Raw genomic sequence first — 27,434 nt, forward strand, 5'->3', positions numbered from 1 at the left:
TCTAAAGGTTTCCCCACCAGTCTGAGTGGAGAAAATTCCCAGTACACACCGATATAATTCTTTACAAGTAATCCATGCATTACCCAAAATATGAGACAGGCAGGTTATAACAGTAATTATGAGCGTGTCGGCTTTTCAAAACAATGTAAAGCATGAACTTTGGAATCTTTTCTGAATTACATACAAGAAAAGCCTTATTTTTAAGGACAGCTTGACCCATTCTTGGATTAGCTGAGCCATGAGGGCAGATGTGTAACCAGCACAGGGGAAAGCATGAGAAAGCAGCCTTTATTTAATTAATTAATGATTCCTGAGAAGCTGAAGTTACTACTGAGTTTTATATCAAAAAATGTTGATACAACCTTTACAATGCTTTAATATAAATTAATCTTTTTTCTTCCTTTTGTTTATCTTTATTTGTCTGTACTTGATGAGAATACTACTTCTATTTAACTAATTATTTTGCTGAATTTATTTAATTATCTAATTTATTGCTGCGTTCAGCACCTAAGTTTACTTAATTGATTCTCTCCAGGGCAGCTTTTAATTCATGAAACCAGTATTTATTTAATTGATATATTGCCAGGTTTCTTCAAATAATTCATTGTTGCGAAGACCCCCAAGTTCAGAAAATCCTGCTTCTGAAAAGGGAACAAACTATGGTTCATTTAGTTAATTTGATCCAATTCCTCTTTCTCTGAAGTCATTTTATTAATCTGTAAAGGCTTGACTTTACTTATTACATTAATTAATCTGCAGTTACCATGAAGCCCAGGACAGCATCTGATATGAGAAGTGCAACTTACCTAGCCCTTTTATGATCCTGTAATAAGTGCTACCACATTACTGAGCTGCTAACCAGTGTCTTTGTAATGGAAATACATGCTGACTCTCAGGGCCAAAACAGAGGACTTGTAATATGCAACTAATGTTATGTAGGAGGATTTTTAACATTGTAATGGCTGACCACATTGACACCTACAGGTATAATAGGTAATGCAGGCAAATCTGATGCTCTTAAAATGTGTTTCCCCACAAACAAGTTCTGAGATAGGAATTTTCATTGAGTTTTGAGATGGAATTTGCACTCCACTAAGCAATTTTAATATATAACATTGTCTTTTTGCAATTTGTTCTCAGGATGTGGGTGATGCCCAAAGGCCGCATTTGTTGCCCATCCCTAGTTACCCTGAGAAGGTGGTGGTAGGCTTTCTGCTTGAACCGCTGCAGCCCTTGTGGTGATGATGCTCCCAGAATGTTGTTCGGTAGGGAATTCCAGGATACTGACCCTGCAATGATAAATGAATGGTGAAATATGTCCAAATCAGGATGGTGTGTGACTTGGTGGGAAACTTGAGTGTTGATGGTGATCCCATAACATTGTTGCTCTTGTCCTTCTCAGTTGTAGAGTTTGCAGGGGATGGAGGTGATATCAAAGTAAACTTGGTGAGTTGCTGCAGGGAATACTGCAGCCACAATGTGCCGATAGTTGAGCAGTGGATATTCAGTCTGGTGGCAGGAGCACTGATCAATCAAACTGCTCTATCCTGGATGGTGTTGATTATTGTTGTGGCTGCACCTATCCGGCCGAGTGGTGAGTATTCCACAACACTTCTCACTTGAACTTTGTAGATGGTGGAGAGGCTTTTAGGGGTCAGGAGTTGAACCAGTTAATACAGAGTACCCACCCTCTGCCCTGCTCTTGTAGCCACGGTGTTGAAATGGCTGTTCCAGTTCAGCTTCTGGTCAGTAATGACCCCCCCCGCCCCTCCCAAAAATGTTGATGATGGTAGACTTGGTGATGGTGGCACCATGGAGGTCAAGGGGAGATGGCTGGGCTTTCCCTTGTTCAAGGTGATCATTACCTAATGTGAATGTTATATGTCATTTGTCAGCTCGCATCTGGATGTTATTTGCTGTAGGCCGGTATGGGCTGCTTCGTTATTGGGGGAATTCTGAATGGAGTTGAAAACTGTAAAATGGTCATCTCATACATATCCATATCTCAGGGGAGCACACAAGTCAAGAAGCAATGTACAATTGAATGTCTTGCCATATTTACATCTTCATACATCAAACCCAGTCACTTACTTATACCCAGGATGAGCTTCTGGTTGGGCATATGGTGGCCATCAAAGACTCCCTGTACTTTGGGAAATATACATGTACGTTGACATTTGGCAGCCATGTCATCAGTTGGAAAAAAGCTCAAAATATTGGCCATGCTGACTGATATATCAGTCTTCTGTCTAATACATGTATGGGTAGCACATCAGCTGATGTTGAAGTGCTAGCTAGAAATGAGTCATAGCCATAAAGTTGAGGGCAGTGGTGACCTTGCCAACCATCAATATATGGCAAGTTGGATGAAAGCATCCTTGCTGCAGATTGCAAAAAACTCTGATGCAGAACAAGCTGAGGTAATTATCCTGGGTCATTGGCCGGTAGGTGTGCCAAGATATACAAATAGGGCCTGGTGCCTATTAACCTCCCTGACACGCCTTCTTCCATTATGTGCCAATTTTTTAAAATGCTGTATTTGAGACCCTTTTAAAAACAAAGTTACTGTAAGGTACTAATAAAAACTGCTCCATTTTTTAAATAAAAATTTCAGAAATATGGAAAACATCTCCCAATAAAAACAGCAGAATACTAAGAAGGTACCGTAAAATAGGAAAACTACGAAAAACAAGGCCCATGCTAGATTAAGAGCTACTTTGCACATGAGCTTCCCTTGTTCCCAATTCAACAAGGGGGGATAAAAAATCAAACCTAGAATAAAAATTGCATTAGGTCTTCATTGATGTTTTTGCATAAAATTTGGCATGAAATGTGCACCAGCTCTTCAGCACACAAAATGCTTGCTTCTCCAATCATCTTATCCCCTGTGCTGGTTACACATCTGCCCTCATGGCTCAGCTAATCCAAGAATGGGTCAAGCTGTCCTTAAAAATAAGGCTTTTCTTGTATGTAATTCAGAAAAGATTCCAAAGTTCATGCTTTACATTGTTTTGAAAAGCCAACACACTCATAATTACTGTTATAACCTGCCTGTCTCATATTTTGGGTAATGCATGGATTACTTGTAAAGAATTATATTGGTGTGTACTGGGAATTTTCTCCACTCAGACTGGTGGGGAAACCTTTAGAAACGATAATCCGGGACAGAATTAACAGTCACTTGGACGAGGGTAGATTGATTAGGGAAAGCCAGCACAGATTTGTTAAAGGCAAATTGTGTTTAACTAACTTGATAGAGTTTTTTGATGAGGTAACAGAGGGTAGATGAGGGCAATGCAGTTGATGTGGTGTATTTGGACTTTCAAAAGGCGTTTGATAAAGTGCCGCATGGTAGGCTTATCATAAAGATTGCAGCCCATGGAATAAAGGAGGCAGTAGCAACATGGATACAGAATTGGCTAAGGGACAGGAAACAGAGAGTAGTGGTGAGCGGTTGTTTTTCAGACTGGAGGGAGGTGTACAGTGGTGTTCCGCAGGGATGGGTACCAGGACCATAGCTTTTCTTGATATATCTTAATGACTTGGACTTGGGTGTACAGGGCACAATTTCAAAATTTGCAGATGACACAAAACTTGGAAGGGTAGTAAACAGTGAGGAGGATAGTGATAGACTTCAAGAGGATATAGACAGGCTGGTGGCATGGGCAGACACGTGGCAGATGAAATTTAATGCAGAAAAATATGAAGTGATACATTTTGATAGGAAGAACGAGGAGATATAAACTAGAGGGCACAACTCTAAAAGGGGTACAGAAACAGAGAGATCTGGGATATATCTGCACAAATCGTTGAAGGTGGCAGGGCAGGTTGAGAAAGTGGCTTAAAAAGCATTCGGGATCCTGGGCTTTATAAATAGAGGCATAGAGTACAAAAGTATGGAAATCATGATGAACCTTTATCAGATGAACCTGGCCACTGGTTCAACCACAACTGGAGTATTGTGTCCAGTTCTGGGCACCGCACTTTAGGAAAGATATGAAGGCCTTAGAAAGGGTGCAGAAGAGATTTACTAGAATGATTCCAGGGATGAGGGACTTTAGTTACGTGGATAGACTGGAGAAGCTGGGGTTGTTCTCCTTGGAGCAGTGGCGGTTGCAAGGAGATTTGATAGAGGTATTCAAAATCATGAAGGGTTTAGACAGAGAAGATAGAGAGAAACTGTTCCCATTGGCAGAAGGGTCAAGGACCAGAGGACATAGATTTAAGGTGATTGGCAAAAGAACCAAAGGTGACATGAGGAAATCATTTTTACACAGCGAGTGGTTAGGATCTGGAATGCACAGCCCGAGAGGGTAGTGGAGGCAGATTCAATCATGGCCTTCAAAAGCGAACTGGATAAGTACTTGAAATGAAAAAATTTACAGGGCTACGGGGATAGGGCGGGGGAGTGGGACTAGCTGGATTGCTCATGCATAGAGCCGGCGCAGACTAGATGGGCTGAATGGCCTCCTTCTGTGCTGTAACCTTTCTATGACTGTGGAATGCTGAAAATTATAAAGCACAGGTGCTTGTTGAGAGTTGTATTTCATATGTCTTCAGCTGACACAATGGGAAGGTGAAAAATTCAAGCTGTAAGTTTCTTAAATAGGCACAGGCCACCAATGTAAAGTATTGTTCGAAACATTTTCAGTACGGAAAATAGCATTGTATAGGCAAAGTGAATTACTTATAAATTTTGTAATTTTTGGGGGATAAATTTTTGTCTTCACTGCCTGGGTAATAATCTGGCAAAACAGATCACCTGCCCATTATAGAACACATCTGATTTTTATTCCATTGAAATCAGGCTAAGATGAAAATTTACCCCTTGTCTTTATTATGTAACAAACATTTTCAGTGCTTAAATGTCTCAGCTAGTGAGAGTACAAGATATCAAATTAATTTTCAAACTTTTTGGAGCAATTTGATTGGTTCAGCTTTTTTCTGTTATTGCTCATTCCGGTGGCGTTTTTATCCTTAGTTTTTCGTTGAAAATGTTATCTACCTATTTTCCTTGCATTTGATTTCTGCATTCCCTACCTGTTTAGTTCTGATTTGTCAAAGAAGCCCAGATGGAAAGCTTGCCTTTCAATCATCAACAATAATATTCGGGATCTTTGCAACAAGAGACATGAGCGTAGAAAGCTTTGATAAAAGCGGGCTCAGGTGGAACCTGCTCTCGGCAGCACCTTACAAGGTGAGGCGTTAACAGCTGACAATTCCCCAGGTTTGCGGTGCTTTTGTCCGGGGGTGTCTGTTGGTCAGTAAGGCTCAGAAGAGGAAAGGTGACCAAAGTGTCCACTTAACATAATATACACAAACAAACTTAAAGTTCCTTTAATTAACAACCAATGCTATAAGTAGGGCTGCATGTGCGGGAATGCTACACAGTAAAGTTTTGCAAGGTATGTAGTTACTACCTGGAACATAATCAATGTACCGTCACTTTTATTTATGTGGTAATTTGAATTAATGTAAAACACCTGATCAGTTATTGATTTTTCATCAGTTTGTAAGGGAGGGTAACAAAAAAAATGTTCTTGTGTAAATTTGGTTTAACTAAAAACCTATAATCGTGTTATAAACAACGTTGCGAAGCGCTCCGCCTAGTGGTAGTGGGAGGAGAGAGAGAAAGAGAGAGAAAGAAGTGATCGAGGCACAGACTGTTTATGGCAGAAGGGATTGGAGTGACGGCGGCAGCGGAGGTTGCTCGGCTTCATGTTTTAAATTAGACGCACAATTTGGCTCCCAACATTAGCATATGTTGTAGTGTGCCGTGGGCGGGCGGCGAGAGGACGCTTCCTCGTTGCAAAGCGGCAGCGTTTCCTCCCCTTCCAGAGCCTCTTTCATTCACCAGCGGAGCCGCCAGAGAGCGCAGGGTGGAGGGAGGGGAAGATGAAAAGGAGTGGGTGCTGTGGAGTGGAGGAGGAGGAGGAGTAGAAAGAGAAAACGGTGTACAGAGAAAGAGAAAGAGAGAGAGAGAGAAGGAAAGAAACACACCAAGCGGCGGATATTAACAAGCAAGATCTTGCATTTGAAATTCTACAGAAGGAGGGTTGGGCGTGGGGAGAGGCATGGCTTTGAGTCGGAGAGTCCTGAACATGTCGCTCCCAGTCGGCAGGCAGCTTCTGCTGGTGAGCCGGAGGTCGCCAGCGGTGCGAGTGCAGGCGGTGAGTATCAATGAGAAAAGACACACATACAGCAGCCTCGGAGATGAAGAGTGAGTGAGACTGGGAGGGAAGGAGTTAGGTTCATAACAAGCTGTTAACTTCCGTACTGATAATGACACGCATTCGAGAGCTGCTGGGCTTGTGTGTCTGTGTTGGAATTTAATATATCCAGACACCGAATGGGAGTGTGTGTGTGTGTGTGTGTGAAAAGCAAATTAGTTTTTACATTTCACCCTCCCCAACATCACAATTGGCCCATTCGGGACTTCACTTGGAGGCTTTACATTTTTTTTTTGGGGGGGGGGACACTTATTTCCTCTTGAAGGTCAAAATCAAATTGTACCAACTATCGTACTGCAAGTAGTTTGAAAAGCAAAATTGGACCCGTTTTTGAGGGAGTGGATATTTTTGTAAGTAAAATGCCTTTAGCAGGGAGGGGGACTCGATACTGAAAACAGCCGTAATAATAACCACAAGGTTTCATACAGGATATCCACCAGGCATCTTGTTCACTTATGTACCGAATTTGTATCGTGGTATCGAAAAATCGATGCGTCTCAAATTCTAGGTGCTTTACGCTTCGACTTAATTAAACACACGAATGTACACCGAAGTAGATTAAAAAGCAGTGCAGTTCACTGTAAAACTGAAAGTAGTTCCTGTAAAATCTGAAATGAGGGGGCTAAGTGTAACTTGAGAAGTTGAGGATTTACTTGTAAAATGGATGTCAAGATTTACCCATTTCAGTTTGGCACTGCCTCTTATCCTGTACTTTTAATTTGTATTTCCACGCTTGAATCTCATTCAGAAACTTTATTTAAAAAAACACAGGTTTAACATTAAGTCTTGTCAAGACATGTTTATAGCCATTATTGTTTTAAATGAATAATGACTGCTTATTCCTCATTGTAGTAAAGAATATCTCTATATAAAGCCCCTTATTTACCAAATGGAGCAAAACAAACCTTTTCTGCCCTATAGCTTAAAAATTGGACAGAATTTTGTTGTAAAACTAATTAGTTGTATTTGTTGCCTGAATGTCTAAAATACGTATTTTTAAAAATTCCTTACACATAAGGAAACAATTTGAAACCACCCTGTTTTATTTTTCTATGAAAAGTGAAATTCTGAGACCATGGAGTCCAGTTTGTGCTAATTTTAATCCAACTGAAAAATCAATTTAGCTTTTCCTTTTTAATTAAGTCTACATTTGAAATCACATGATGGAAAGATCACTCTGTGTCCAGTGAAGCAGATGTCCTCTCAAGTGTTCATTTTTAACTTGCATAGGAGCAATTCAACTGTCACACCAGGAGGTGTTTGTAGAGTGGCCTGGGATGACTCAATCTAATTTCTCTCCATGTAAGAAGAACTCTACCTCTTTTTGATAACTGCGCCCTCTCCCAGGCTGAGACCATGAGCATATTGTGAAAGGATGGGCAAGCAGGAGCCTTTATCTTACCATTCTGTTGCTTGCTTGTACAAGTACACGTTGTCACTAAGCTGCTGAAAATTGCACTTTTAACTTAAAGGAGAAACTCCCTTTTTTAAGAAAAGGTTTTTCCATCCTTCTCCTTTTGGCTTTCCCTCCACCAGTGATCTTTGGAACTGATCCACCTGGAACAACATAGGAACAGGAGTAGGCCATTCATCCCCTCGAGCCTGTTCTGCCATTCAATGAGATCATGGTTGATCTATGAGCTAACTCCATATGACCGCCTTAGCCCCATATCCCTTAATACCTTTTAGTTAACAAAAATCTATCAATCTCAGATTTAAAATTAACAATTGAGCTAGCATCAACAGCCGTTTGTGGAAGAGAGTTCCAAACTCCTACCACCCTTTGCATGTAGAAGTGTTTCCTAACTTCACTCCTGAAAGTCCTGGCTCTAATTTTTAGGCTACGTCCCATAGTCCTAGAATCCCCAACCAGCGGAAATAGTTTCTCTATCTGCCCTGTGCGTTCCCCTTAATATCTTGAAAATTTTGATCAAATCACCCCTTAATCCTCTAAATTCCAGAGACGACAAGCCTAGTTTGTGTAATCTCTGCTTGTAATTTAACCCTTGGAGTCCAGGTATCATTCTAGTAAATCTACGCTGCACTCCCTCCAAGGCCAAAAAATCCTTCCTAAGGCGCGGTGCCCAGAACTGAACACACTACTCCAGGTGTGGTCTAACCAGGGCTTTGTATAGCTCGAGCATAACTTCTACCCCCTCGTATTCTAGTTTCCTAGATATAAAGGCCAGCATTCCATTAGCCTTTTTGATTATTTTCTGTACCTGTCCATGATATTTTAATGATCTATGTACATGGACCCCTGAGTCTCTTTAGACCGCCTCTGTTTTGAGCTTTTCACCATTTAGAAAGTACTCTGATCTATACTTTTTAGGTCTAAAGTAATGACCTCACATGCCTACGGTGAAATCCATTTGCCACAGTTTTGCCGTTTACAATGCTGCCTATCTTTGTGTCATCAGCCAACTTGGATGTGTGGCTCTCTATCCTGTCATCTAAGTTGTTAATAAATGCAGTGAATAGTTGAGGCCCCAACACAGGTCCCTGTGGGACACCACTGGTCACATCCTGCCAATTTGAGTACCTGCCCATTATTCCTACTGTCTTTTGCTGCTCAGCCAATTTCCTAACCTGGTCAATAATTTGCCCTCAATTCCATGAGCTTCAACTTTAGCTAACAGTCTCTTATGAGGGACTTTATCAAATGCCTTCTGGAAGTCCATATAAATAACATCCATTCCCCTGGCCACTACTTTAGTCACCGCTTCATAAAAATCAATCGGGTTCGTCGGATATGAACCCATGCCTAGTTTGTGCAATTTCTCCTCGTAATAAATCCAAGCTGGCTCTCTCTGATCAGCTGAAAATGTTCAAGGTGTTCAGTCACTCTATCCTTAATTATCGACTCTAGTAATTTCCTGAGAACAGATATTAGGCTAACTGGTCTATAATTCCCTGGTTTCCCTTTCTCACCTTTCTTAAATAGCGGAGTGACGTGCAATTTTCGGGGAATGGTTCCTGAATCGAGAGAATTTTGGAAGGTTATAGTTTGGGCATCCGCAATGTTCTCACCTACTTCCTTTAAAACCCTAGGATGGAAACCATCTGGTCCTGGGGATCTGTCCTCTTTAGTGCCATTATTTTCTTCGCTACTGTTAATTTGCTTACATTAATTATGGTGAGTCCCTGCCCCTGATTCAAAATTAGTTTCCTTGAGGTGTCTGGCATGCTATCCTCTTCCTCTATTGTAAATACTGATGTAAAGTAATTATTTAACATGTCTGCCATTTTCTTATTTTCATTTACAATATCACCATGATCAGTTTTTAAGGGGCACACATTGCTCTTGACCATCCTTCTCTTCTTCCTAATATAATTGTAAAAAAATTTTTGTTTTGATTTTGATATTCCTTGCAAGTTTCTTTTCATATTCCCTTTTTGTAGCTCTTACTATCTGTTTTGTCATCCTTTGCTGTTCTTTGTACCTGTCCCAGTCGCCAGGCTATGTGCTTTTTTTTTGCATTTTTGTATGCTTTTTTTTTGTTGTCCCTTACCTCTTTTGTTGTCCATGGCTCTTTTTTTTGGCAAGTAGAGCTCTTGCCCCTTAGGGATATAAACTGGTTCTGTATCACGTTAAATTCTTTTTTTGAACACCTCCCACTGATCTTCTATAATTTTACCCATTTACAGATTTGTGGTCAGTCTCTGTCTCATCCCATTGAAGTCGGCCTTACCTAAAGTTAGAATCTTAGTTGCTGATACGGGTTTCTCCCTTTCAAACACAATGTTGAACTCGATCATATTATGATCGCTATTAGGTAAATGTTCACAAACCGTTAGGCTGTTAACTAAATCAGCCTCATTGCTCTTTATTAAATCTAATATGGCCTGGCCCCCTCTTGTTGGTTCTAGGATATGTTGTTGCAGAAAGCTGTCCTGAACACACTCAAGACATTCGCTACCTTTCTGACATGAGCTTGTCTGCTTATCCCGATCTATATGATACTTAAAATCCCCCCATTAAAACCACTCTGCCTTTGCTACATGCTTGTCTAATGCACTTATGCATTCTGCTACCAGAGGGCCTATGCACAACTCCCACTACAGTCTTGAATCCTCTTCTATTTCTTAATTCTACCCATAAAGTCTCCACTGCCTGCTTACCTCTCGTTATGTCCTTTCTTTTATTGAAGTAATTTCATCCTCAATCACTAAGGCTACTCATCCCCCTCTACCAGTTTCCCTATCCTTCCTTATTATCTGGTATATTCAGTTTTCAGTCCTGATAATCTTGCAGCCATGTCTCAGTAATGGTTACCATGTCGTGCCCTATAAGTTGAATTTGCCCCTGCAATCCATTCAATTTGTTCCATATACTCCGTGCATTTGTATAAAGAACGTTATTTGGGCCACAAACCCTAACCTGTCCTGCTCTAATGTTGTTTTTCTCACCACACTTCTTATTTTTCTCTCCTGATTTAATTACTTTACATCTTTAGTTTTCCCTTTACCTGTTGTGTGTAAAGCATAATTTCTGACTATTACTCTACTCTCCTTTTTTGTTTTTGAAATTTTCAATTGACCTAGCCTCAACAGCTTTTTGGGGGAGGTGTCCAGATTTCCACTACCCTTTGTGAGAAGAAGTGCTTCCTGACATCTCCCCTGAACAGCCTAGTTCTAATTTCAAGGTTATGCTCCTTTTATTCTGGACTCCCCCGCCACAGGAAATAGTTTCTCTCTCAGAAGGTGCACAAGAGCAGCCTGGGTGGCTGTACAATGGGCCAGATTTTGCTCTCAACATAATGGTGAGACTAATGGCGTTCGCCGTTATTTATGCACAAATGGTGCAGCAACTTCAGGTGAGGGGCAGATGCACGGTTAAATGTGAATATCAAAAAATTGCTGTCCGAGATGCGCTGCTCCGCCATTAACTTTGCGAAAACGGCATCTTGCTGTCTGCCTCACCGTTGAAATGCATTGAATGGCATGAAGTTGCTGTATTTGTGTGGTAGATACGAATTAAACTCACCACAGAAAGTTAAGTCTTGTCATTTCAAGTCTTAAATACCCTTTTAATGACGTGATAAGTGTTAGTTACTGCCAGACAATTTCTTTGGCACTAAAAATTAACAATTACCAATGTGGAGACTCATTCTTCAGGTATTAATTGTTATAGGAGATTTTAAAAATGTAACATTTAAATTTTTTTTTGCTTTTTCTTTGTTTTATTTCTCTCTCTCCCTTAATCCAATCTTTCTTTCCTCCTCTGTTTCCCGTTCTGTACCTGATTTGACATTGAACTCTCCCGCTCTAATTTACACTTCCTTCTCGGTCCTTGTGCTGTTTATTTCACAATCCTTCAATCTGATTGGTTAAGGAGATACACAGTTGCTTGTCCTGTTCACTCAGGTCCCAGATGCACTATTTCCCTCACTGCCCTGTTATCAGCTCACGTTTTCAGCAACTTGCCATGCAAAAAATTAAAAACCTAAATATGCAAAGGCAAGTCTAATTAACAGCAGATGCCTTAGCGAAGGAAACCTGCCGCCCTTACCCAGTCTGGCCTATATGTGACTCCAGACCCACAGCAATGTGGTTGATTCTTAATTGCCCTCTGAAATAGCCTAGCAAGCCACTCAGTTGTAAAATCTCGCTAAAAAAAGTCACAATAAGAATAAAACCAGACGGACCACCCGGCATCGGACCACTAGGCACCGGGCACGACAAAGGCAAACCAAGCCCAGTCAACCCTACAAAGTCCTCCTCACGAACATCTGGGGACTTGTGCCAAAATTGGGAGAGCTGTCCCACAGACCAGTCAAGCAACAGCCTGACATAGCCATACTCTCAAAATCATACCTTTCAGCCAATGTCCCAGACTCTTCCATCACCATCCCTGGGTATGTCCTGTCCCACCGGCAGAACAGACCGACCAGAGGTGGTGGTACAGTGATATACAGTCAGGAGGGAGTGGCCTTGGGAGTCCTCAACATAGACTTTGGACCCCATGAAATCTCATGGCATCAGGTCAAACATGGGCAAGGAAACCTCCTGATGATTACCACCTACCGTCCTCCTTCAGCTGATGAATCAGTCCTCCTCCATGTTGAGCACCACTTGGAGGAAGCACTGAGGGTAACAAGGGCACAGAATGTACTCTGGGTGGGGGACTTCAATGTCCATCACCAAGAGTGGCTCGGTAGCACCAGAGCTGGCCGAGTCCTGAAGGACATAGCTGCCAGACTGGGCCTGCAGCAGGTGGTGAGCGAACCAACACGAGGGAAAAACTTACTTGACCTCGTCCTCACCAATCTACTTGTCGCAAATGAATCTGTCCATGATAGTATTGGTAGGAGTGACCACCGCACAGTCCTCGTGGAGAAGAAGTCCCATCTTCGCACTGAGGACACCATCCAACGTGTTGTGTGGCACTACCACCGTGCTAAATGGGATAGATTCAGAACAGATCTAGCAGCTCAAAACTGGGCATCCATGAGGCGCTGTGGGCCATCAGCAACAGCAGAATTGTATTCCAGCACAATCTGTAACCTCATGGTCTGGCATATTCCTCACTCTACCATTACCAACAAGCCAGGGGATCAACCCTGGTTCGATGAGGAGTGTAGAAGGGCATGCCAAGAGCAGCACCAGGTGTACCTAAAAATGAGGTGCCAACCTGGTGAAGCTACAACTCAGGACTACATGCATGCTAAACAGCGGAAGCAACATGCTATAGACAGCAAAGCGATTCCACAACCAACGGATCAGATCAAAGCTCTGCAGTCCTGACACATTCAGTCGTGAATGGTGGTGGACAATTGAACAACTAACGGGAGGAGGAGGATCTGCAAACATCTCCATCCTCAATGATGGCTGAGTCCAGCACGTGAGTGCAAAAGATAAGGCTGAAGCATTTGCAACCATCTTCAGCCAGAAGTGCCGAGTGGATGATCCAACTCGGCCTCCTCCCGATATCCCCACCATCACAGAAGCCAGTCTTCAGCCAATTCGATTCACTCCACGTGATATCAAGAAACGGCTGAGTGCACTGGATACAGCAAAGGCTATGGGCCCCGACAACATCTCGGCTGCAGTGCTGAAGACTTGTGCTCCAGAACTAGCTGTGTCTATAGCCAAGCTGTTCCAGTACAGCTACAACACTGGCATCTACCCGACAATGTGGAAAATTGCCAAGGTATGTCCTATCCGCAAAAAACAGGACAAATCCAATCGAGCCAATTACTGCCCCATCAGTCTACTCTCAATCATCAGCAAAGTGATGGAAGGTGATGTCGACAGTGCTATCAAGTGGCACTTACTCACCAATAACCTGCTCACCGATGCTCAGTTTGGGTTCCGCCAGGACCACTTGGCTCCAGACCTCATTACAGCCTTGGTCCAAACATGGACAAGAGAGCTGAATAGAATTTAACTAGAACTAGGGGGCATAATCTTAGAATAAGGGGCTGCTCTTTCAAAACTGAGATGAGGAGAAACTTCTTCACTCAGAGGGTAGTAGGTCTGTGGAATTTGCTGCCCCAGGAAGCTGTGGAAGTTACATCATTAAATAAATTAAAAACAGAAATAGACAGTTTCCTAGAAGTAAAGGGAATTAGGGGTTACGGGGAGCGGGCAGGAAATTGGACATGAATTTAGATTTGAGGTTAGGATCAGATCAGCCATGATCTTATTGAATGGCGGAGCAGGCTCGAGGGGCCGATTGGCCTACTCCTGCTCCTATTTCTTATGTTCTTATGAATTCCAGAGGTGAGGTGAGAGTGACTGCCCTTGACATCAAGGCAGCATTTGACCGAGTTTGGCACCAAGGAGCCCTAGTAAAATTGAAGTCAATGGGAATCAGGGGGAAAACTCTCCAGTGGCTGGAGTCATACCTAGCACAAAGGAAGATGGTAGTGGTTGTTGGAGCCCGAGGACATTGGTGCAGGAGTTCCTGAGGGGAGGTTCCGAGGCCCAACCATCTTCAGCTGCTTCATCAATGACCTTCCCTCCATCATGAGGTCAGAAATGGGGATGTTCGCAGATGATTGCACAGTGTTCAGTTCCATTCGCAACCCCTCATAGTGAAGCAGTCCGAGCCCGCATGCAGCAAGACCTGCACAACATCCAGGCTTGGGATCATAAGTGGCAAGTAACATTCGCTCCAGATAAGTGCCAGGCAATGCCCATCTCCAACAAAAGAGAATCTAACCACCTCCCCTTGACATTCAATGGCATGACCATCGCCGAATCCCCCACCATCAACATTCTGGGGATCACCATTGACCAGAAACTTAACTGGACCAGCCATATAAATACTGTGGCTGCAAGAGCAGGTCAGAGGCTGGGTATTCTGCGGCGAGTGACTCACCTCCTGACTCCCCAAAGCCTTTCCACCATCTACAAGGCACAAGTCAGGAGCGTGATGGAATACTCTCCACTTGCCTGGATGAGTGCAGCTCCAACAACACTCAAGAAGCTCGACACCATCCAGGACAAAACAGCCTGCTTGATTGGCACCCCATCCACCACCCTAAACATTCACTCCCTTCACCACCGGCGCACTGTGGCTGCAGTGTTTACCATCCACAGGATGCACTGCAGCAACTCGCCAAGGCTTCTTCGACAGCACCTCCCAAACCCGCGACCTCTACCACCTAGAAGGACAAGGGCAGCAGGCACATGGGAACAACACCACCTGCAGTTTCCCCTTCAAGTCACACACCATCCCGACTTGGAAATATATCGCCGTTCCTTCATCGTCGCTGGGTCAAAATCCTGGAACTCTCTTCCTAACAGCACTGTGGGAGAACCTTCACCACACGGACTGCCGCGGTTCAAGAAGGCAGCTCACCACCACCTTCTCGAGGGCAATTAAGGATGGGCAATAAATGCCGGCCTTGCCAGCGCGCCCACATCCCATGAACGAATTTTTTTAAAATGCCCTGCTGCAGCAAACTGTGGGCCGGTGAAGTGTTCAATCAGGTTGCCTAAGAGTAACATTTTTACAGACTTGTTCTTAATTGAAATCTTAAATTTCAATTAAGTAATGAAGTAAGTGTTTTGACAGCCAGACATATTCTGATTTCCCCAGAACTAATATTTTTATATTAATAGTTGGTGAACTTGTGTGCTAAGCATAGATTGCAACCAGTAATGAAATACAGCTTGGGATCGCTCACAGTTCGGGAGGCGACCCTGTGCATACGGGTTCTTTCACAAGGCTGATTTTATATATTTATACTATGGTTTCAGTACAAACTGATCAATCAAATGAAACCTGACCTGTCCGTACATACTGTGACCCATCTCCACTTATCAGAGCTGTTGCTCCTAAACGCGTCCCTGTTAAATAACTTCTTGTTCCGTTCTCTGTCGGGCCCCGGTACCTTGGGTGTAAGTCAACAACAACAACTTGCATTTATACAGCACTTCTAATGTAGTAAAATGTCCCAGGACACTTCACGGGAGTGTTATCAAATAAAATTTGACACCAAGCTACATAAGATATTAGGACAGGTGACCAAAAGCTTGGTCAAAAGGTAGGTTTTAAGGAGCATCTTAGAGAGCGAGAGGTGGAGGTGTGGAGAGGTTTAGGGAGGGAATTGCAGAGCTTAAGGCCTAGGCAGCTGAAGGCACGGCCGCCAATGGTGGAGCGAATAAAATTGGGGATGCGCAAGAGGCCAGAATTGGTGGAGTACAGCAGTCTCGGAGGGTTGTCGGACTGGAGGAGATTACAGAGATAGGGAGGGGCAAGGCCATGGATGGATTTGAAAACAAGGATGAGAATTTTAAAATTGAGGCGTTGCTGGACTGGGAGCCAGTGTAGGTCAGCGAGCACAGGGGTGATGGATGAACGGGACTTGATGTGAGTTGGGATACAGGCAGCACAGTTTTGGATGAGCTCAAGTTTATGGAGGGTGCAAGGTGGGAGGCCAACCAGGAGAGAATTGCAGTTGTCAAGTTTAGGGGTAACAAAGGCATGGATGAGGGTTTCAGCAGACATTGGCTGCGCTGCCCCCATCCTCCACTATGCTCGCTGCAGCGTATTCTAATTATATTTTCAGCAAATTCGCCATTGGAGGATCAGGGAGCACAACAGTCTAACTTATGGCTTTCATTCCCAATATCATCCTCGCAGCAAATTCCAGGCCAATAAGGCAGGATTTAAAATCTATCCATTATAACTCAATATTAAGCACACTACAGCCACACCACCGAAGGGTAGTACACAGGCCATCCTCCACATTGTAAGGTACTGTATTCAGCAATGTTGCTGTGAAGAAATCAAGGAGGAGGAATGCAGAAGGAATTATAATTGCCCAGATTTTGCTGTAGCAGGGCATCTAACAGTGTCTGCCGTTAGTTAGACTTGTCCTTGTACATTTTTAGGTTTTTAGATTTTTTTTTTTGTGGCAAATTGCTGAAAGTGTGAGCTGATAACGGCACAGTGAGAGAAACAGGGCATCTGGGACCTGAACGAACAGGGCAAGAAACTGTATCTCCATAACTGATCAGATTGAAGGATTGTGAAATTAACAGCGCAAAGACTGAGAGGAAGTGTAAATTAGAGTGAGGGAATTCAATGTCAAATCAGGTACAGAACGAGAAATAGAGAGGGAAAGAAAGATTGGATTGAGAGAGAGAGGGGGGAGAAAAGGGCAGAAAGGAAAAGTTTTTTAAAAAATCTAATTTTAAATTTGACAGTTTTAAAATCTCCAACAATTGATACCTGAAGGAATGAGACTCCACACTTGTAATAGTTAATTTTCAGTGCCAGAGGTGTTGATTGGCGGTAATTAACACTTACCATGTCGTTAAAAGGGTACTTAGACTTAAAATGACAAGACTTTCTGTGGCGAGTTTAGTTTGTATCTACCACATAAATACAGCAACTTCACACCATTCAATGCATTTCAAAGGTGAGGCAGACAGGGAGATGCCGTTTTTGCAAAGCTAATGGCAGAGCGGTGCAACTCGGACAGCAACTTTTGGATATTTGTGTTTAACTGCACATCTGCCCTTTGCCTGAAGTTGCTGTGTCATTTATGCTTAAGTAATGGCGAGCGCCATTAGCCTCAGTTATTTTAAAAGCAAAATCTGGCCCATTGATTCTGAGCCCTCCAGCGCTATTCTGTAATGGTCTAAGTAGCTGTGGTGATTGCAGTTAATTCAGCAAACTTGATCTCTCCATTGATTTTAATGGAGAGGCAGGACTATGGTAATTAGCTGTTCAACTTTTCTGGCGATGATCCCTGGAGCAGCATAAAAGTCCCAGCAAATTATGGGGTGGCGTATGTAATAGCATAAGTGATACATGCCATAATTTCCTGGAATTTCTGCACCATAATAATGGCGTATGCCCTAAATGCACCGTTAATATGGCGCAAGTTTTCAGCGAATTTAGGCCTATTGAATTTCTCATAATTGTGTCATAGTGCATCGGTCTTGTAGTTCTTGCCAACCATGTCATTTCGGATTCTGTATTCTGTCCTCGCCTTCTCCAAATCCACTATCTCTTACTCTTCCCCCAAGTAAAATACTATTGCTGTCGGAGTGGAATAGTTCACCTGTCTGTGCCACTTATTTACCAAGCCATTAGGAAGCATGCTTGGCAGTGTGGAAAAGATTCATTTTCTCTCTCTCTCTCTCTCTCTCTCACTCTTTTTCTCTCTTTCCTCTTTCCCCTCCGCTCCCTTTGCACCCTTTAAGCAAGACTACAAAAAAAATGAAAACCTGAGTGTTAGTAGTTAATGCTGATGTTGAAATTCCAGTCGCAATATCAAAAATCTAACACTAATTTTGCAGCCACTGAGCTACAATAATGAACTTAACTGCATTTTTAAGCAGTGTGATTTACTTTTCTTTTGATTTATTTGACATGTGTTAAAGTATTCTCAGAGGTATTCTGTTGTTATGAGCCCAGCTTTGAAGGTAATCTATCTGTGTGTATGAGGGGGAAGAGAGAGAGAGAGAGAGAATATATAGTAAGTATTTAGAATGTTAATTTTCTTGTACATTTGTTTTTGGAAAATGATTTCCAGGTTAGAATGCTTAGCTGCTGTTTATTGCAATAAAAACTATTACTGATTGCTACTATTTTTATGACTGCATTGAATACTAGATATAATTGAGATGGATTTAAATTTGTTGTTAGTCTCTTATTTATATTGCACTTATTACAGTGCTCCCACTTGCAGTAGCTGTTACATTTCAGGCTCTTCAAGCACTATTTTTGTCCTCAAATGGCCTGATGATCTGGATCATCTTTTGCTTTCTGCTTTCACCAGAAATAATATAGCCTGGATCCAATAACTAACCCTAATTGGGATAAGTTGCTTACTGGAATTGATGTAGGATTTCCCCAACACTGTCGGTTAATTGGAGGACAAAAAACGTTTTTTAACTGGTGAAACCAACTTCATACTAGCAGAAACAACTAATCAAATTTATATATAATTAAATCATTGTCAACAGCAAAGGTACTGGGCACATATTTTACTTGTGTTTTTTCTAAGTTTACACTTTTTCCAGTTTAAAAGAAACGGTGCAGCAAGTACTTCTAGTAGACTTTTTTCAAGTTTTCCTTTCTGGTATACATAAAGCTACTGTCTCTTGAAATATAGTCTCTCAGGGATATGTGAGCCAAATGCTTATGGAGTTCTGTGTAAACATCAGAAATCAAAGCTGTACTGTCAAACGCACAGATCCTAATGCTTTATATCCCCTTAATTCTTTGGAGATAGGTGATATGTGACAGTAGTGCACATTTTCATAATTATTAGATGGATCATAAAGGTGGCCCCATGGAATGCTGATACAGCCAGATTGTCCGGCAAGAAGTCAGATATCAAACTTCCATGACTTGCTAAGACTGGCTCCTGGGGTGATCCATTTTTAGTGAATCTTCCTGGCTCCTAGTCTTAACATGCCCTGGCAGTTTTATATTTGGCTTGCAGCTGGCTACGTGGGACTGATGCATCGGGAACATAGTGGCATCGAACAGTATGAGCGCACCTATAGAATGCTCAGTCTAATTCTAATTCTGTGGCTGTATGTCAGATAAAGCATCTCTGAGAACCCATTTTAAATTTGAACAAAACAAGTGGAATCCACTTTAGATCAAGGGTTACCACATTTTTTAAGTATACTTAAAATCTACGATGAGTGAATTACTTAAAATAAAATGATACAACAGATTGAATTGCATTAATAGTTTGAACGTGAAGGTGCATGCTATGGCCTCAGTGACGCACTAGGTTGATTTGGAAAGAATGCTGCTGGTGATTTAAAAAAAATAGATGTTTCAATAACCCAGCACAAACGTCACAATTTGTAACCGCATTGCTGTAGCATAAACGAGAAGGCATTGTACCCAGAGCACATTTCAAGCTTCCCCCCACCCCTTTGCTACTTCTGCCAATTTGTATGTCCATAAGCAAGCTAAACACTATGCAACGCTACAGGCCAGCAATGTAATTTTCAAATTGCCGGCCTGTAGGCATTTTTCTCAGGAGTCACGATGTGACGTTAAAACAATTGTGCATGCACGAGCTTTTATTTATTTTACGTTTTAAATAAGCTCCTTGGCCATTTTACTGTGCCTATTCTGTCTTCCTGTTTTAAACACTACCTGCCTGCTTATTTTAAAAACTGGTTCCAAAGGTCCATTTTTAGGTCAGTCATAAGACTAAGCATTGTATTTTGACCTGGCCATGGGCCTGGGTCAAGCTGTGACTATATGGGTCAATATTCGGAACCTGAGTTACCAAGCACCCAATGAGGTGACTCGGCAGCACTCAAAGGATTAAAGACAGGCTTGAATGAAGTGCAATGGAGAAAATGCTGCTTAATGAGTCTCTTTATATCTGTGGTCACAGTGACTTCAGGTTAATATCATTACATTGTTTATGCCATCTCTCAAATCTGATGCTAATCCTTGGTTACTGCCATTTTAATCACAAGACAAATATGGATGAATAAGGTCATCTTGGCTCATCCTGCCAAAAGGACCCGACAGTCTTCCTCCAATCATAGCATCCAATTGCTTCTCAAATGATGCCAGAGTTTACACTTTAATTACTCTATCTGAAAGTCTATTTCATGTCTTGTTCACAAGAAGAACTTCCTGACATCAGTCCTAAATTTACCTTTTACTAGTTTGAGCCTGTGTCCCCTTTTCCTACACTCATGGTTTAGGAACATAGGAAAAGGAGTAGGCCATTTAGCTCCTCGAGCCTGTTCCACCATTCAATGAGATCATGACTGATCTGTGACCTAACTCCACATACCTGCCTTAGCCCCAAATCCCTTAAAACCTTTGGTTAACAAAAATCTATCAACCTCAGATTTAAAATTAACAATTGAGCTAGCATCAACAGCCGTCTGCAGAAGAGAGTTCCAAACTTCTACCACCCTTTGCATGTAGAAGCGTTTCCCAACTTCACTCCTGAAAGTCTGGCTCTAATTTTTAGGCTATGTCCCATAGTCCTAGACTCCCCAACCAGCGGAAATAGTTTCTCTCTATCTACCCTATGCGTTCCCCTTAATATCTTGAAAACTTTGATCAAATCATCCCTTAATCTTCTAAATTCTAGGGAATACAAACCTAGTTTGTGTAATCTCCTCTTGTAATTTAACCCTTGACGTCCAGGTATCATTCTAGTAATTTTCTTCATCCACTTTTTCCATACAGTTTCTACCTCTATAAGGTCACTCTCGGTTGCCTACTCACAAGGCTGAAAAGCCCAAGTTTCGGTGGATTTTCGTCGTAACTCATTCTTCTGATGCTAGAGATCAGCCTCGTGGCTCTTCTCTGAACTGCCTCTGGTGGTTGACTGGTCCTCTGGTGTCTCGATGACCAAGACTGGACATTCTTCAGTGTGTGGTCCGACCAGGGCGCTGTGCAGTTTGAGCATGATTTCAACTGACCTGTACTCTGTTTTGGTTATCTGGTCCACTGTTGTGTTTACTTTGTTGATGACTGCTGCACAATGGTTGGACCTATTGAGCATTGAATCTACTAAATTTCACCTTTTGCTATATCAACACCACTCATTGAGTACTTAAATTGTCTGTTCTTATCTTCCTGTGTGCAGTACTTACACTTATTTGTCTTAAATTCACCTGCTATTAAAATTAATCTGCGTTCCTATGAAGTGCCTTGGAAGGTTTTAGTTTATTATAGGTGCTATATAAATGCAAATTGTTGTTCTGCAGTTTACATATTTTGACCAGCTCATTTTGTAGTTCTCAAGCTGCATCCTCAATCAACTATCCCCTCCTAGTTTGGTGGTATCTGCAAATGTGAATAATCTGCATTAAATATCTGAATCCAAGTCATTAACATAAATTAGAAACAGCAGGGGTCCCAGCACTGATCCCTGGGGCATTTCAGTTAGCACTTCCTCGCACCCTGACATAACTGCTCTAAAATATGTGTAGCTGGTGAAGTAACTTACCGTACACATTTTGATGCCCCACTGTGCATGTATATGGAAGTAGTGAAACTGAAAGTTCTTTCTTGGTGACAACCCGACAAAAATAACATACTGAGTGACTGTGGTGACATTGTGTGAAATATGTTGGCAGAACTGTGTTGTATTCATTATTAGTATTTATTAACTTGTCTTGACACAGTTTATTTATTTTCCTGTGTGAACGTGTCCCGAATGTGCATTGATCCCACTTGTACTGCTATTTAGAAAGACTGGCGTCTCTAAGTGATACTAGTTTGTAAAATTTGTATAATTGGGGCAAGGCTGTCAGATTACATCACAGACATCTGACTAGTGGTTACAGTGGAAAACTGCTGCATTGTATTGCCAACATTTTGTAAAATTATATATGGGGATTGCTGCTGGTACGTTGTAATTTTTTTTTCTCAAGTCAGTGTTTACTGTTGAGAGGCAGATTTGCCACTTTCTTCCCCCTCTTTGCCACCCTGTATTGATATTTAGTGAGGTTGAGAATTTTAAGATGAAAGAATGAGTGCTGCACATTTAAAGTTGCTCTAAACATCAAATGAACAACTGAATAGGGAAGGATTTGAAATAAATGAATAGTTTAAAGCAGCATTTTGCAAGAGATTAGGTGGTGGAAAGTGTTCCATTCCCCAGCACTGACAACCCTCACCTTGATCAGTGAACAATTCACCAAAAAAGTTTTGAAAATTACTAACATTTTGAACTTGTGTAAATGTACTTCAAAATTTTAACAGATAAATTTGATAAAATCCATATAAGATTCCATGTGTATCTTAAAAAAATTAATTTTGTATGTTATTCACTCCCTGCCTACTGAAAAATTGATAAAACTGGGAACTAAAGAGTATTCACACCAGAGGATGTTGAGATATTCACCTGAAGAAAAATGCATATCAATTACTCTACCTCTACACAAGATTTAACGACAATCCAAGTTTTAGAATAGATTTCACCCAAAAGCTCTTTATTCCAGTTCATGGTCTCTGGAATACCATGGTCCTTCTAATGAGGGTTTGTCATTCTTCAATGAGAAGAACATCTATCAATCGCCAATGTCTTCTTGGAATGGTCAATATATCGAGTCGTCAATGGCCTTCTGATATTTCTGGATTTAGATTCTTAAGATAATCAGCATTGGGAAGAACTGGATCTCTGTCAACATCCTGGGCTTTTATTCAGACGGATTTTGCTTTAAAGAATTCCATAGTAGGACATTTATAAGTCCTGTAGCACCAGTACTTATTCTTAAATATAGGTAAGGTGAATGGTAAGGGGGTTGTGGTGTATCATGTGCAGCACCTTAAATTGAATTAGTTTTGTTATTTCTCTTCCTGCTTAATTCATCAGATTCCACTCTTTCTGCCTTAGTTTCTGTTTTAACTTTCACAAATTCGCAGACAATCTAGATCTTGAGTTTAAGTAATTTAGAGGTTACATGTGATCCATCGATTTTTTGCTAATGATTTCTTCTGTGCACAGGGCAGATGTGCCTGAGGATTAATTCGCTGCAAGTATACACACATGGTTTGCAAATGCTGAATAAGTCTTTATTAGGAATATTACATTTTAATATTTGATACTAAAACTAGAGAAACCTGGAGCTGCAAACTAGTGTCACATGACCTTAATATCTGTACCTTTCCACTTGTGCCAGTCATTGGAAGTTTTGAGATTTAGTTATAGGGGCATTGGGAGGGCAAAGCATGGAATCCTCATTGACTTGTTCTGCTTTCAAAAGAAAGTGATGAAAGTGCTTTAGATTTAATAGAGATCTACTGGACTTCTCTGCTGCATTTGCATCACTATGAATGTAAATGTGGTGTGAAAATCCTATTATAACAAAGAATGAGGTCGGGTTGTACTGATTTATGGGCAGTTCTGTACTGTGGACCTGCATCCACTCAAGTGGGATGAGATTGACCAAACTCACTTAGGATCCCAATAGCTAGCAGAAGAGAATTTTATGACATCACTTTGAGCTGGATTCAGACGCTATCCTGGAGGTGAAAGAACAACGTTCTAACTCACTGTTCAGTTGTCTTCTTCCTCCCCCATATCATTGTGTTGAAAATCCTCTCAATATGGATGGAAAAAAATCTAAAGATTCAGCACAAAATAATCCATTCCACTATTAAATCACAAATCAAGGACCAGGTTTTAGTTTCTTGTCTTGAAATAAAGGGAAACATTTTAAATACCTTTCTCAAAACCTTCTGCGCAGAAATTGAAACTGAGCAGTTACAACTTATTTTCTAAAATAAAAGCTCTCTTTGTGGTGCAAGACAACTTTCAATTTCTTTATCCTTTCTTCGAGAATTGTTAAGAGCACCCCTATTATGGGAAAAAAAATTAGAGAATTAAGTTTAATGCAAAACTTTTATCATGTTTGCATGTAACATCATGACTAAAACATGCAATGGCCTCTAGTGACTGATGGTGCCCATGTAAGGTAGCAATTACTTACTTTTGGAGACCTAGGAGGAACAGTTTACGTGACCTGGAGGAAGTTTCATCACTAGCACCCTTTTTCTTAAGAAATCAAACTGGTACAAAGAGATTACATAGTTTTTTTTCTTGAAATTGTTGCTGAATGCTATTCTTGTTTGAGATGGGCACATATTGGCTTAGATACACCAGGGAGCTGAATCAACATTCTCTGTTAAAATAGCAATCACGAGGTAGTCTTTCTAAACCCACTTTCATTACTGATGTAAATTTAAGGAATCTTACAACACCAAGTTAAAACCTGGTATTGTAAGATTCCTTACATTTGTCCACCCCATTCCATCACCGGCATCTCCACATCATGATGTAAATTTGGTTGATTTGCACTGTCAGGTTTAGTAACTCCTCCAAGCCACATTCCAGCCAAGAAGTCCTCATTAGTTGTGGCTGACTTGACCAATGCTGGCATACATGTAATTTGTCATCTTTTGAAAAGTTTATGCTATTTTCATTATACTTGCAAGTGCTGCAAAGTGTACATGAATATTATTCATTGCTATACAAATTGAATGGCACATTTGAATGCCTCAGGAGACGTTATTTTTTGTGATACTATTATCTATTAGATGTGAATGAAGAGATTTTGTGAAAGGTCAATAGGAAAATGAGGTGTAAATGTTGCTGCTTGTCCTGAAAGGTGGTCTTAGTACACCAAAAATGGCCCCTTTTTTTTTAACAGGCAGAAATACTGCATCTTTAATTAATGTCTGGATATTGCTACCAGATGGCAGCCATTCAGGGTGTGCAGAATGAGTGGATACTTATGAAGTGTTTCCAAAAGATTTGTTCCATGTGTTATAGTACTTGAAGACTTTTTAAACTTCTATAGCTGTGGATAAATATGCTTGGGTAGTCTCTTTGTGGCATTTAATACCTACTTCTTTCTAACAGTATTATTTCCTTTGTTAAATCTTGTTGCACATACCACACACACCCCTTTTTGGAACACAAAGTGTGATATTATCACAAAATTTCTTTTTACATTTTTCAGTGCCGTTTATACCATCACCTACACCTTAATCACCTGTTACTGAAACTATATAAACACAAAACATGAAGAGCAACAACAAAAAAATCAAGGCCTTGGGTAGTTACTCATCAGGGCAAAGCTCAGGAAATCCAATCACCATTCCAGCAGCTGCTTTCCTGATTTGGGTCATTCAGCATTTAAGCCATGCTGTATCTTGCTTGTAAATGGGACCCATTCATCAATCCCGCACAGGGCTCATTCGCATTTAGCTCGTGTTACTGTTGCTTTTCTCCTCAATGGCCTTTATTACCACCTTGTTTGAGGCAAGTTTAGCTCCTCCTCCTTTGGGCATTTTCATTTGAAGTCAGATATACAGTAAAAATCTCGAGGGCTGATTCTCCACCCCTACTGCACTGAAGAGTAACAACAAAAGGCTCTTGCTGCCTGTCCCGTTACAGATACTCCAATCTAAAAGGGGCAGTTCTGCAACCTTTTATCACTGTTTGTACAGGAAGTCTTCAGACCAGTGGAATCTTCAGAAAATGACACTGGAGATGTTATGATTTCACTCTGGTTTCAGGCGAGAGCTTCCTGCCCCAGCCCGATACGTTGCAGAAAAAGACACATCACGTACAAACGCAGTGGGGACTTGGTGATACAAGTGTCTACTCCTATGTCCTTTCCCTTTCCTCTGCCTAATGCCCCAGGAACTGGTGCAAGTGGGGTATTAGACAGAGGAAAATCATCTCCCTCCACTGCAGTCCTGCACTATGCGAGGTATTGTTCAGCTCTCCTTGCACTCTTCCATCTCTCTTCACACAATTCTACAGGGTGGACCTTGATGTGTCTCAACTGACTACAAGCAGATATTGGGTGTACAGTAGATTTGAAAATACGTTCCAGGGCCATTTTTGTAAAAATATTAGCATATAGCAGCATCCACTTATGTTGCTCTTGCATTTCAGACCTATTTCTCCATTTTAAATCGTGCCTGTTTGGTGAAGAAAATTCCGATATAACTCTTGAACGAGCTGCTTCACTGCTCTGTGGCCCATGTTTCAAACAGGTGACATGTTTACTCAATGAAAATGCACATACGAGCAATAAAAATGAATGACTTAACAAAGTTAATTGCGCGTTAACATGTTAAATGTGCTCTTTTTCAAGATTACCAGTAAAGATTTTTAAAAAGGGCAAATATTTAGATAACAAGAGTAAAAGGATTGGTAGTGAGTTTGTGTCTGCAGTTTCACTCTTCCTTTCTCTTCTTCCCCCCACCCCCCAAAAAAAATGATAGCCTGGGAAGAAGAAAATGCATAGTATCTTGTGACTAAAAGAAAAAAAATGTACATTGGGAATTTTGACTTTTAGCAATTTGTTTAAATTGAGAAGCCTTGAAGGGCAAAGTGGTATAGTGCAGGACAGCACCAAGAGTAAAGTGTAGGAGAGAAGACTAGATAAATCAATAAATAGTGATTAGGTGATGCTAAGTGTGGATTTTTAAAGTCTGTAGGCTGTAGGAAGAAGGGAAGACTGATGATACTGAAACTAAGAATCTCTTAAGGAAAAAAATTACCCTTAAGTAAGAGACAATGCGGTAAGTCTTGATTTCATTGCAGAGAAAGTACAGCATATTAAATGCTTCATTTAACAGTGATAGTCAGCTTGCTTATAAAAAGTAGTCCATCCTTCAGACTGCAAAGATTGTCTCGCATATACTTAGTGTCTGAGATGCACCAGAGTCACTCACTGAGCTGTAATCAGGTGCCAGTAGCATTTGGTGACCTATTGGTCATTTTAATCTATTATCATTTCAAAATAAAGTGTGTGCACCCCTGCTATTTAATCTACATTGTTAATGTATCAAGGCTTTTTCCCTCTAATTTAATATAACAATAGATTAATTGGCCAGTAACATTTTTCGCGTTTGTCCTGGTGCTGTCTATTCTGTTTACAACTGGACATTTTTTGGGCTTGTTCTGAAATTTGTAAAATGAAAATTGGACATCAAAAAACTTACTTTTGAAGTAGACAATTTTTTGACTCCTTCTCCGTCCTATTATACGGGAACATTGGTTTAAGGATTTCCATTAATTTCTATGAACAAAGTAAATATTGGAACTCAAGTCATGATCCCATCTCCTGCCCCTGTGCTTATCCTGCTCCGGATTTGTCAAAAGGTGGCACATTCCCACGAGGCAGAAAGATGGGGCAACTAAAGCCAGAGCTCCCTGGATGACAAAAGAGATAGTGACTAAGATGAAATGGGAAAAAAAGGGACATTTGACA

At 41.2% G+C, this 27,434-nt stretch overlaps 1 protein-coding gene across 1 annotated transcript in view; it reads left to right on the forward strand.

The window, feature by feature from the left end:
- Positions 1-5,658: 5,658 nt before the first annotated feature.
- The window catches only part of LOC137326449 (calcium uniporter protein, mitochondrial-like), a 121,915-nt gene continuing 100,139 nt past the window's right edge, over positions 5,659-27,434 (forward strand). Inside the window, exon 1 of the mRNA XM_067991559.1 lies at positions 5,659-6,170. Coding sequence (XP_067847660.1) covers positions 6,075-6,170 — 96 coding nt within the window. The 5' untranslated portion in view covers positions 5,659-6,074. The remainder of the gene's footprint in view (positions 6,171-27,434) is intronic.

This window comes from Heptranchias perlo, chromosome 1 (genome assembly GCF_035084215.1).
Source record: "Heptranchias perlo isolate sHepPer1 chromosome 1, sHepPer1.hap1, whole genome shotgun sequence".
In the NCBI taxonomy this organism is placed as follows: Eukaryota; Metazoa; Chordata; class Chondrichthyes; order Hexanchiformes; family Hexanchidae; genus Heptranchias; species Heptranchias perlo.